Source organism: Canis lupus, chromosome 26, assembly GCF_011100685.1.
Source record: "Canis lupus familiaris isolate Mischka breed German Shepherd chromosome 26, alternate assembly UU_Cfam_GSD_1.0, whole genome shotgun sequence".
Lineage (NCBI taxonomy): Eukaryota > Metazoa > Chordata > Mammalia > Carnivora > Canidae > Canis > Canis lupus.
This window is the reverse complement of record NC_049247.1, coordinates 7139798-7152306: the sequence shown is the minus strand read 5'-3', so window position 1 is coordinate 7152306 and position 12509 is coordinate 7139798. Positions and strand designations below refer to the sequence as shown.

Here is a 12509-nt window from a genome sequence, read left to right as displayed (position 1 = left end):
ACCACAAATCCCCACTCTGAGACACAAAAACGATGTCTCAAAAGGTTCAAAACAGAGGCACCCGGGTGGCCCAGTCAGTTAAGTGTTGACTCTTGATTTCAACTCAGGTCATGATCTCAGCGTTGTAAGATTGAGCCCCACATCAGGCTCCATGTTGGGCGTGGAACCTGATTAAGATTCTCTTTCTTCTTCCTCTGCCCCCTACACTATTTTTTAAAGATTTTATTTATTTATTCATGAGAGACACAGAGAGACGGGGAATCCCTGGATGGCTCAGCAGTTTAGTGCCTGCCTTCAGCCCAGGGCGTGATCCTGGAGTCCTGGGATCGAATCCCACATTGGGCTCCCTGTGTGGAGCCTGCTTCTCTCTCTGTGTCTCTCATGAATGGATAAATACAATCTTAAAAAAAAAAAAAAAAAGAGAGACACAGACAGAGAGGCAGAGACATAGGCAGAAGGAGAAGCAGGCTCCACGCAGGGAGCCTGATGTGGGACTTGATCCCAGGACTCCAGGATCACACCTTGAGCCAAAGGCAGACGCCCCACAGCTGAGCTGCCCAGGTGTCCCTTTGCCCCCTACTCTAAAAAAGAATTTCAAAATGCCAAGCATAGGTGGCTCCTCTCCATAGATATTCTAAGTGCTCAAGACCAAAATTCACTTCTTGTGGGCATTTCCTTCCAACTGAATTTAAGTCCACAGGTGGTGGAGGCAGATAACTGGCACCGACTGGAATCCCTCAGACAGACAAGATTTTTGCCCTCCACTTGGAAATCTTGGCTAAGTGTTGGCCTCCAGGAATGTAATTTTGTCTGGGACAACTGCCTTCAAGCTTTGGAGAATTTGGCAGAGCCAAATTTCATGAATATGGCAAAGGCTATAATAATTCTGTTATGAACTTGCCAACCTTGTGGAAAGCAAAATGGATACTGACATCAGTCTGTAGCTACCCAGTGCCCTGTCTGTGCTCTCTATTCTGGCATCGAGAACTCCTGTGGCTGAGACTAAGCGGAGCAAAACTTGTGGGAAAATGGTTGGGGGGGGAGGGGGCTTTGATTTTGGACTTTAATTACCTTGGATTTTAAGGGGATTTATCTGTGACCTTTAAATTCTCCCTGGGAATTTTAAAAATAAGGAGATTCACAAATCGGGGTGATCTGTATTGCTAGCCATCTTACTACTAGGGTATCTAAATGCACTTCATCGGGACACCTGGGTGGCTCAGTGGTTGAGCCTCCACCTTCAGCTCAGGGAGTGACCCTACATCTGGGGATGGAGTCCCACCCACGTAAGGCTCCCTGTAGGGAGCCTGCTTCTCCCTCTGCCTATGTCTCTGCCTCTCTCTCTGTGTCTTTCATGAATAAATAAATAAAACCTTAATAAATAAATAAATGCACTTCATCTTAACATTGCCATCTGACATGCGAACAGGACCAAATAGCTGGGCATAATTTGGGATGGGAGGGGAGGGAGGGAGGCAAGGAAGGAGTTTTTCAGTCTTGGATTCAGAGTAGCTTCGCAGTTCTGATATAAAGTTCTGATTCATTCCAGAGCTTTCTAGGGGCAAAATCTAGACTACACACCAGCAGTCCCAAGGGGAAGTCCCAAAGACCAGTGGAGTGGTTGATAGTAGGGGTCGGGGACAGAAAAGTGGGTGTGTGCCTGTCCTGATCCACTGCTGAGGAGTGTCATGGTCCTGGCTGGCCACAGCTTCCATGCCTAAGCCCAGAGGATTGGGAATAAAAAGCCAGAAAAATATCAGAGGGCAAAGCCTTTGTTCCACTGTGGGTTTCCAGGACAGATTTTCCTCATGGCCTCTCTGTCCTGGGAAGGAAGTACAACTTACCAAGTTGGGGTACGAAGAATGGGAAGAGTAACTGGAAAAGCCTGGCTCAGCTCTGCCTTTCTCCCTCTTAGGATGGAGCTGCTAAAGTAGAACACTTTCTACCACTTTCCAGGGCGCTGCCCCTATTTGGGGGGCAGTCCAGATCCAGGCCCACTGGGACGGGTAAGTAGGCTTGGCAGACTCAGGAACTCAGCTAGCCCCCTTGGTCCTACACCAAGCTGTCTTCCACCTTACCTTGTATCAGTAGTAGGGGTGAAGTTCTCATCTCCAAGGATAAGATCAAAGCATTCTGCTAGTGCCATAAACAGCCCCCCTTCCTAATAGAGCATTCGCTCTACCTTCTCGGTGAAATCAAGACCATGAGATGAAACCTACCGGAGTCGAGCTCCATATCTGCAGGCGAGGCTCCTGAGCTGCTTTCCTTCTTCTGCTTCTTTGGGCTGCTAGGGCTGGACTGGGACGAAGACCTCTTGCTGCCAGACCTCAGACTTGGCTGACAGAGGAGCCAAGCCAAGCACAAGTTAATGGGGTAAACAAAGAATGAGATGCCACACCTTCCCTTCAATTCCATGCAGAAAACCAATCTGGAGCAAAGTGTAGGTTAATGGTGAATGTAGCTACCCTTGTCCTTGTGATTCATCAGAAAACACAGAGTACAGAGTACTTTACAAAGCCTAAGTGCAAAAAGATGCTTAGGAGTTACAAAATCCCACAGATTATAGGCAATACATGCTTAAGAAGCTATTTACCGCTTGGAAGTTAGAAGTAAGGTAATTGGCAAACACGTCCTTCTGTTGACATGCCTGCATTGGTATGGACCCAAACATCCTCCATTCCTAATGAAGAAAAAAGAAGGGAAAAACAAGCCTGGATTTGGAAAACATCATACTTTTGAGATATATATATATTTTAAAGATTTTATTTATTTATTCATGAGAGATAGAGATAGAGATAGGGAGAGAGAGAGAGAGAGAGAGAGGCAGAGACACAGGCAGAGGAAGAAGCAGGCTCCATGCAGGGAGCTTGACGTGGGACTCAATCCCAGGTCTCCAGGATCCCACCCTGGGCCGAAAGCGGTGCTAAACCGCTGAGCCACCAGGGCTGCCCATACTTTTGAGATTTTGTGAAGTCGAAGTCTCAAATCACATTTTTGCTTCACACGTGACTTTTCCTTTTTAGGAGGATTAATGAAGATGATGGTGCACCCAGGAAAAAAAAAACCCCAACCAACTCCACCTGCAAAATAATCTGAACTCAATACTAAAAGCCTACCTGACAAAATCACCTGGCCCAAAAAGCTTCTACTGATTATAAGCAAAAGTTCTAGGCAGTGACGACATGGCCTCCCCACCCCTCACATATTGGCCTGCTGACAGTGCCTTCACTGCTTATCTCTAACATAGTCAGGCACACTGAGCTTCCATCTTCTGTTCTTTCCCTTTCTAAACCCAGCCTTCAGGGATCCCTGGGTGGCTCAGTGGTTTAGTGCCTGCCTTTGGCCCAGGACGTGATCCTGGAGACCTGAGATCGAGTCCCACATCAGGCTTCTGGCATGGAGCCTGCTTCTCCTTCTGCCTGTGTCTCTGCCTCTCTCTCTCTCTCTCTTTCATGAATGAATAAATAAATAAAATCTTTAAAAAATAAAAAAATAAACCCAGCCTTCATCCTTATGGTTCAAAACCACTTCTCTCTCTCTCATCTCAAGAGCACATGCAACAGTTCTCGAGGAAAGTCACTTTGGGCTCTTGTCAAATCTTCAGATTCCAGGGTCAGATTAGTTAGATCTAATGGTGGGACAGGTGGGATACAAGAACGTGCATTTCTACTGAACGCCCCTGGTGGACTCTAATTTAGGGTGGGACTGGGACCATTTCCAGAGGCACTAATGGTTCACCATGCAATTTAGCCCTTAATTAATTACACACTTGTCTTCACATCTATTCGCTAGATGCTAAGTTCAGATCTTTGGCCTCTTCTCTACTGCTCAGTTCCTAAGTACATCTAGAATGCATTTTTTTAATTGAAATTTATCACCACCATCATCACTACCACAAAAGATCATTGTTGAGTCTTAAAAACATAATAAGGAAGTTGGAAGAGATTAAATGTAAAAAACTATTCTTATATAGAATGAGAAATTTTAGGGGCGCCTGAGTGGCTCACTCAGTTAAAGCATCTGCTTTTCAGCCCAGGTCATGATCTCAGGGTCCTAGAATTGAGTCCTCCATCTGGCTTCCTGCTCAGTGGAGAGTCTTTCTCTCTCTCTCTCTGTCCCTCCCCTGGCTTGTGCTCCCTCCCTCCCTTCCTCTCTCTCTCTAATAAATAAATAAAACTTTAAAAAGAGAAAATTTACTTTAAAGAGAAAAAATGGGGGGGGAAGGAATTTTAGCTTAGGAAAAGAAGTTATAGTAACTTAGATTTACTAAGGGCAAAAAAAAAAAAAAAAAAGATTTACTAAAGGCAGAAATTTACTTTCCAAGTAATCCCATAGAACTTACAATACTGCCTCAGAACCATCCCATGTTTTAAAAACAATCTTTTATAGGGATGCCTGGGTGGCTCAGTGGTTAAGCATCTGTCTTCTGCTCAGGGCATGATCCTGATATATATATAATATATATAGTCCTGGGATCGAGTCCCACATTGGGCTCCCTTCATGGAGCCTGGTTCTCCCTCTGCCTATGTCTCTGCCTCTCTTTCTCTGTCTCTCATGAATAAATAATATCTTAAAAAAAAAATTGGGGGACACCTGGGTGGCTCAGCGGTTAAGTCTTTGGCTCAGGTCATGATCCTGGGACTCGGGATCAAGTCCCACATTGGGCTCCTTGCATGAGCATCCTTCTCCCTCTGCCTATGACTCTGCCTCTCTGTGTCTCTCTCATGAATAAATAAATAAAATCTTTAAAAAATATATTTTTAGGGATCCCTGGGTGGTGCAGCGGTTTGGCGCCTGCCTTTGGCCCAGGGCGCGATCCTGGAGACCCGGGATCGAATCCCACATCAGGCTCCCGGTGCATGGAGCCTGCTTCTCCCTCTGCCTGTGTCTCTGCCCCCCTCTCTCTCTCTCTCTCTGTGACTATCATAAATAAATAAAAATTAAAAATATATATATATATATATTTTTAGTATAGTTTTAGATTTATAGAATCTAACCATTCTTTTTAGCTCCTTTTCATAAGGCATAAAAATCAGAAAAAAACTGTTGTTTTTTTAAAAAAAAAATGAATACAAGATTTCACTTGAGATTCTAGTTAACATAGGGTTGCCTGGGTAGCTGAGTCAGTTAAATATCTGCCTTTGGCTCAGGTCATGATCTCGGGGTCCTGGGATTGAGCCCTGAGTCAGGTTCAGTGGGGAGCCTGCTTGTCCATCTCCTTCTGTCCTTCGCCCACACTCTTTCTCGCTCATTCTGTATCTCTAATGAATAAATAAAATCTTAAAAAAGACTCTAGTCAACATAAAGGAAGTTACAAAACTAAACACACAAATGACACATCTACTTCTTTCCCTAACAGTAACTGCTACATAAGCTAACGTTTTGAACAATCATTATAATAGTGTCCCATCCCAGAAGAATAGAAAAACAATATACTTACGTCTGGAATTCCTCTGGGAGTAGAGATATTAAAACCTGGATAGTTTACCAATTTCGAGAGATCATAGGTGACACTTTTGTTCTGTTGGGTTTCTCCGGCTTCTGCTTCCCCATCAGCACCATCTGTCACAGACCATCAGAGGGTTCATGTTACTGGACGCCAAATATCAATTCCTTTCCAGACCAAATGTAGACTGGGCAAGTGCTTATATTCATGGCAACAGAATTATTCTGAGAATGGCTTCAATTACAATTTTTCTAAATCATTAAATTAGAACTTTTAAACAATGTAAACAGGATACTCTAATAAAAATAAATGTTGAAAATCTTGGAAACCTAGGTTCGTCCGTGGGTTGCTTAAAAGTCTAGTTTGCACTGATCTGATGATACGCCTGATGCTCTATTGCAATGTCTTTATTTTATTTAATATATAAATAATTCTTAGTATGTATCAGACACTGTTTTAAATGGTTTCCAAGTATTAACTGTTCATCTTCATAACAACTTTAAGAGGTACATACTATTAAAACCATTTTACAGATGACAAAAAGATATTTGGGAACCACTTCTATTCTGAAAACTACTAAATAAATCATGCATTTATTTTACCAGTCCTATGATGTCTACATACATAAGGTAATCAGAGAAGTTTCTCTTTAGATAAGTATTCTAGCTAATAAGCTAAGAAGTAACGTATGAATGAGGATATAACCATTTTGCAACCCATCATTAACAGGTTTAGGTTTAGATAGGCAATGGTCCTTGGTGACTGATTCCATTACAATAAATGGAGAACAGAGGAATATGCTACAGTAACACACCATGGGGAATGCAGTAGCAAAATCCTGAAAACTTGAAAGGACAAAATACAGTTTTGTTAAAAACAAGGGTAATCTATAGATTAAAAGAGAACCTACAGAAACTGGCTTGAGAATTGACACTTCTATATGTCGGCATGACTTGGGGATATGTTAAAAGGGCTGTCCTAAATAACTCTTTGGCAATAATTGAGAAGGGGTGGCTTGGTGAATAAACATATTTTTAATTACCTAATACACAGAAACATTTTCATTAAGAAATATTTTTTAAATTTATTTATTTGACAGAGCACAAGTAGGGGAAGGGGCAGAGGGGGAGAGAGAAGCAGCATCTGCGCTTAGCAGGGAGCCTGATGTGGGGGTCGATCCCAGGACCTTGGGATCATGATCTGAGTCTAAGGCAGACACTTAACCAACTGAGCCACCCAGGCACCCTGAAACATTTTTATTTTTAAAAGATTTAGAGTGGGGCACCTGGGTGGCTCAGTCAGTTAAGCATCCAACTCTTGGATTTGGCTCAGGTCTGGATCTCATGGCTCCTGAGATGAGCCCTGAGTTGGGCTGCCCACTTAATGGGAGTCTGCTTGGATGTTCTCTCCTTCTGCCCCTTTCCCCACTCATGTACACATACACACACACTCTCTCTCTCTCTCTCAAATAAATACATAAATCATAAATTAATACACAAATTAATGAGATGGTCAAAAAAGGTTTCTCTAGGGACGCCTGGGTGGCTCAGTGGTTGAGCATCTGTCTTTGGCTCAGGGCATGATCCTGGGGTCCCAGGATTGAGTCCCACATCGGGCTGTCTCTGTGGAGCCTGCTTCTCCCTCTGCCTACGTGTCTGCCTCCTTCTCCCTGTATCTCTCAGGAATAAAAAAATAAAATATTTTTTTTAAAAAAGGAAAGGTTTCTCTGAATCTGAACCCTAAAATCTAACCAGTTCTCAGTTATCATCTTTTATTTATTTATTTTTAAAGATTTTATTTATTTATTTATGAGAGACACAGAGAGAAAGAGAGAAAGAGAGAAAGAGAGAGGCAGAAACACAGGCAGAGGGAGAAGCAGGCTCCATGCAGGAAGCCCAACGCGGGACTTGATCCCAGGTCTCCAGGATCAGGCCCTGGACTGAAGGCGGCGCTAAACCGCTGAGCCACCCGGGCTGCCCCCAGTTATCTTTTAAAAATACATTTTACATAAACGTCCTCAGAAAAAAACATGGAGCACTATTTCATCCATCCATGCAGATTCTTTCTTTCCTTTTTTTTGATGTAAGATGAATGAAATCACTGGTAAATTAGGCAGAAATTCAGTACAGCACAGAGGTTTTGCCATGTCAGCTCACACAGATTCATTCCACTCTAACTCCTGTGAGAATTCCACAGCCCAGATCTACCATCATTTATTTAGCCATTCTTCTTAAGGGCCTTACCACTGTTTTTAAGTTTTCATGGTCATATCCAACACTAAAAAATACGTATACATCCTTTCCTTGTGCATATGTGTGAATTATTTTTCTAGAGTAGATACCTAAGAGAGTTCTAGATCACAAGAGGCTTTATGTATTCTATATTTTTTTAAATTTTTTTTTAATTTTTATTTATTTATGATAGTCACAGAGAGAGAGAGAGAGAGAGAGAGAGAGAGAGAGGCAGAGACACAGGCAGAGGGAGGAGCAGGCTCCATGCACCGGGAGCCCGATGTGGGATTTGATCCTGGGTCTCCAGGATCGCACCCTGGGCCAAAGGCAGGCGCTAAACCGCTGCGCCACCCAGGGATCCCTGTATTCTATATTTCTTAATGTATTTCCTGATGAACAGATTTCTGTCACTATTTTTTTTTTAATATTTTATTTATTCATGAGAGACACAGAGAGAGAGAGAGAGAGAGAGAGGCAGAGATACAGGCCAAGGGAGAAGCAGGCTCCATGCAGGGAGCCCGACGTGGGACTCAACCCCAGGACCCCAGGATCACACCTTGGGCTGAAGGTGGCACTAAACCACTGGGCCACCCAAGCTGCCTGTCACTATTTCTTTTCTTTTCTTTTCTTTTTTTATAGATGAGAGACACAGAGAGAGGCAGAGACACAGGCTGAGGGAGAAGCAGGCTCCACGCTGGGAGCCTGACATGGGACCCGATCCCGGGACTCCAGGATCACACCACTCCGGGATCACACACCGAGCCAAAGGCAGACCCTCAACCACTAAGTCACCCAGGCATCCCTCTGTCACTATTTCTAAGGAAGACAAGAGCTTATGAAAACCAGTGGAAGAGCTGATGCTCTGACCTATGTAGTCACTGAGCTGGTCCAGATAATCATTTGGTAATTCTCTTTTTTTTTTTTTTTATTATTTATTATTTATGATAGTCACAGAGAGAGAGAGAGAGGCAGAGACATAGGCAGAGGGAGAAGCAGGCTCCATGCACCGGGAGCCCGACGTGGGATTCGATCCTGGGTCTCTAGGATCGCGCCCTGGGCCAAAGGCAGGCGCCAAACCGCTGCACCACCCAGGGATCCCTCATTTGGTAATTCTCAATGAAATTTTAGTTCCTTCCTTGTAAAACTAAGGAAACAGGGGTGCCTGGGTGGCTCAGGATTGGTTAAGCATCTGCCTTCGGCTCAGGTCATAATCTCAGATTCCTGGGATAGAGCCCCATGATGGGTTCCCTGCTCCGCAAGGAGCCTGCTTCTCCCTCTCCCTCTGCCTGCCACTCCCTGTGCTTGTGCACTCTGTCTCTCTCTCTCTCTCTCTCTCTGTCAAATAAATAAATAAATAATATCTTTAAAAGAGAAAACAGGGATGCCTGGGTGGCTCAGCGGTTGGGCGGCTGCCTTCGGCTCCAGTCGTGATCCTGGGATCCCGGATGGAGTCCCACATCAGGCTCCTGTGAGGCGCCTGCTTCTCCCTCTGCCTATGTCTGTCTGTCTGTCTCTCTCTCTATGTCTCTCATGAATAAATAAATAAATCTTGGGACGCCTGGGTGGCTCAGCGGTTGAGTGCTTGCCTTCGGCCCAGGGCGTGATCCTGGAGTCCCAGGATCGAGTCCCACATTGGGCTCCCTGCGTGGAGCCTGCTTCTCCTTCTGCCTGTGTCTCTGCCTCTCTCCCTCTCTGTGTCTTTCATGAATAAATAAGTAAAATCTTAAAAAATAAATTTTTAAAAAATCTTTAAATAAATAAAAACAACAAAAAAATAAACAAAGAAAAAAATAAAGAAAACACCATTGAGATATTTTCTAGTTAACTCAGCACACACTGAACAAGCCAGTCATTCCTATCAGATATTACTGTAGTTCTCTTATTAAGAAAAAAAGAAAAAAGGTAACATTTAGGCTGACTTATCTAACCTAACATACTATACCTTTTCCATCGTAGAGTGCAAGCCCTGAGTTCTCAAGTTCAGCCTCTTTGAGCCACCCTGGTGGGTACCCCAGCTGGCGCATCCGATATATAAAAGGCGGGAGGCTTTTGTCGGTCAGACCCAGCGCGTCCTGAAGTTCCTCACTGAGAAAGAACACAAGGGGAAGAAAAAATACAGGATTCTTGTTTGGATGGAAACACACACTGTCTCAAATGTTGTTGTTTTTTTTTTAAAGATTTTTATTTATTTATTCATGAGAGAGAGAGAGAGAGAAGGGCAGAGACACAGGCAAAGGGAGAAGCAGGCTCCATGCAGGGAGCCCGATGTGGGACTCGATCCTGGGTCTCCATGATCAGGCCCTGGGCTGAAGGCGACGCTAAACCGCTGAGCCACCAGAGCTGCCCTGTCTCAAATGTTTTAAAACAACTATGAGTCTTAGGTCACACATGGCGACATGGCGCTTAGCAGATCCACGGGTGAGATTCCAATGAACGTTTCTGAATGAACTGGTGCATATTCTTGAAAGTTGTGCCAGAGCACCCCTATATCCTGATGAGTACCCTCAAAACACACAGGATGCTCCAATACTGCTGACATGGAAATGATATTCTATGGGAAAAATAACAGAGGTACCTAATGACTCCTGGCTTGAATCTTCCAAATCTTTCTTCCACCTCTTCTGCATGGTATCGCTGCTGGAAATTCTGGCTGTTTGTCTCGCTGCAGGCATCCATATACTCTTTTCTCTTTTCACTTATTCGAGCAGCATTCCGCGGCTAGATCACAGTGCATTTGAGAAGAACGGAAACAAGTAGTTTAGAAATATTTGAGGAGTTAAGTATACCTAAGCACTCTGTTTCAGGTCAAGCAAACAGACTATTCTAGTTTTAATATATAACAAACAAGTATAAAAAAAGAGTAAATATTTTAGAAAAATAAGCAAAGAAGCAGTCACCTTCTTACTACTCAATATTATCTTCCAATAAAATCAAGTTTTTAGAATAAACTCTAAAAAATAACTCCTGTTTCACTCATCTCAAACACAGAGCTTTTTAAAATCTAAGATCTTAAAATTTAAGTACAAATTTGAAAAGGTTTCACATTCAAGGACCAAAAGAAAGTTAACATAGCAAGTTTCTTTATCTAACGCAACACTATAAATGTGTGGAAAACATTAGGAAGTTCTAGTTCAAAGATTTTTTTTTTTTTTATATGAGAAAAATTTACCATTGGGCAATCTTTCATTTGATGTTCTTCAGAACCACAATTGAAACAGTGAGGCTTTGGCCTATTTGGTCAAAAAACAAAGATGTGCATAATGTAAATGAAGACATAAAAGCAAATCAATACAATTCTCTATGACAGCAAAAGTGTACCAGAGAGACAAGAAAGCACGCAGATCCCAGATTACTAATATCTGCAGTCATGAGTACACTTTCACCTCCTGTACTCAGCAATTTAAATAAACAGTACTTTTAACCAACTCTTCTAACCAAGGACCCTTAGGCTCCCAAATGATCTGTCACCTCTGTGCTTTGTCAGTGGTTAATAATAGAACAGAGGCAAACAGATTATATTTCTTTTAGGTAACTTGGAAAGGGGCAGGTCATAATAAAGACAACAACAACGACACCTTTCCACCCACCCGAGCAATATTAGGTGTGAACTAATGAGTTCCAACAAATGGCTGACGGACTTACACATTTAATATGGCTATATATTAATATTCTAGCTTAATCTGTACTTTATTTATAGTAAGCCAGCAATGAAGAATATTAATTTTTCAAGCTAAAAGAGTTTATGGTTTTGGTTAAAAAAAAGTCTTAAAAAGAAGAAGAAAACAAAACAACTCCCCACACAAACCTTTTTGCCTTTACTTGTATTTCTTGCCCTTCTAGAGAAACAATGTGGCTGAAGACTTGCTGGTACCTTTAGTGAATTTTATTAAGGAATAGTTATCATACTCTGCAAAATTTGGTAAGTTTTTTTAAAGGTGAACTTAATGGCAAGATGCATAAAAGATCTTCATTCACTATGTAGGATACTTGGGTATTTCCCATCCTTCGGTAAGCTGAGGGTTTTCATTTAGTAGCGGTTGCCCCAATTTATCAAGGCAAAAATTAGTAAAATACAGGACACTTCCTACAACCTGCAGAAAACAAGTCAAAAAATATTGCTATTTAAGCAGGAAAAAAAAAAAGACATTAAATTATGTAAGACTATGATTAATTGTTTTAACAATTTTGGAGGATATTATTAGAAGTCATAATCAACTCCCTAGTTAAAGAAGCCAGATTCTGAGGTGTAAGCAAGAGCTGCTTCTTTAAACGCCCCTGTGTCTCCCAGGTCAGAGTTCCCCTCTGAGGAGATCATTACTATCCACTGCAGTCTCCTCAGACTTTAAAAATAAAAACTTTGACTCTCATGTTTCCCTCCAATTTCCCATCTCTTTGTTTCCCTTTGGCAGCAAGACAATTCAGAGAAGTCATCTGTGTTTACGATTTTCATCCTCCCTCCCACTCCCTTTTTTTTCCCCTCTGATTCTGGGGGAAATTTTCACATGGAGAAGTTGAAAAAAATGGTAGAGAACACCCAAGTACTTACTCTCCACCTAGATTCAACAATTGTTGGGATCTTCCATGTATGTGTGTGCCCACATGCATGTGTGCGCTCTCTCTCGCACACACATGCGCTTACTTTTCACTGAGTTATTGGAAGAAAGTAAGCCACGACCATTAACTTAGTCTAAGCCAATATTTTCTCTCGCCTGAGATTAACGTAGTAACTTCCTAACTGGTTTTCAGCTTCCACAGATAACCAGCCAGACTATTGTCATGACCCTTCACCTCTGAACACTTCAGGATGGATCTTCTGAGGATAAGAACATTCT

General features: G+C 42.5%; 1 protein-coding gene across 4 annotated transcripts in view; it reads right to left on the bottom strand.

Moving 5' to 3' along the window:
- The window catches only part of ZCCHC8 (zinc finger CCHC-type containing 8), a 31801-nt gene that overhangs the window by 5169 nt on the left and 14123 nt on the right, over positions 1 to 12509 (bottom strand). For 3 of the 4 annotated variants that reach the window (XM_038574918.1, XM_038574917.1, XM_038574919.1), the window contains 8 exons: positions 11665 to 11768; positions 11483 to 11548; positions 10847 to 10907; positions 10253 to 10395; positions 9620 to 9762; positions 5441 to 5562; positions 2594 to 2680; positions 2220 to 2337 (listed from right to left, as the gene is read on the bottom strand). In XM_038574918.1, coding sequence (XP_038430846.1) covers positions 2220 to 2337; positions 2594 to 2680; positions 5441 to 5562; positions 9620 to 9762; positions 10253 to 10395; positions 10847 to 10907; positions 11483 to 11548; positions 11665 to 11768 — 844 coding nt within the window. The remainder of the gene's footprint in view (positions 1 to 2219; positions 2338 to 2593; positions 2681 to 5440; positions 5563 to 9619; positions 9763 to 10252; positions 10396 to 10846; positions 10908 to 11482; positions 11549 to 11664; positions 11769 to 12509) is intronic. The other variant, XM_038574920.1, reaches the window with a different exon arrangement.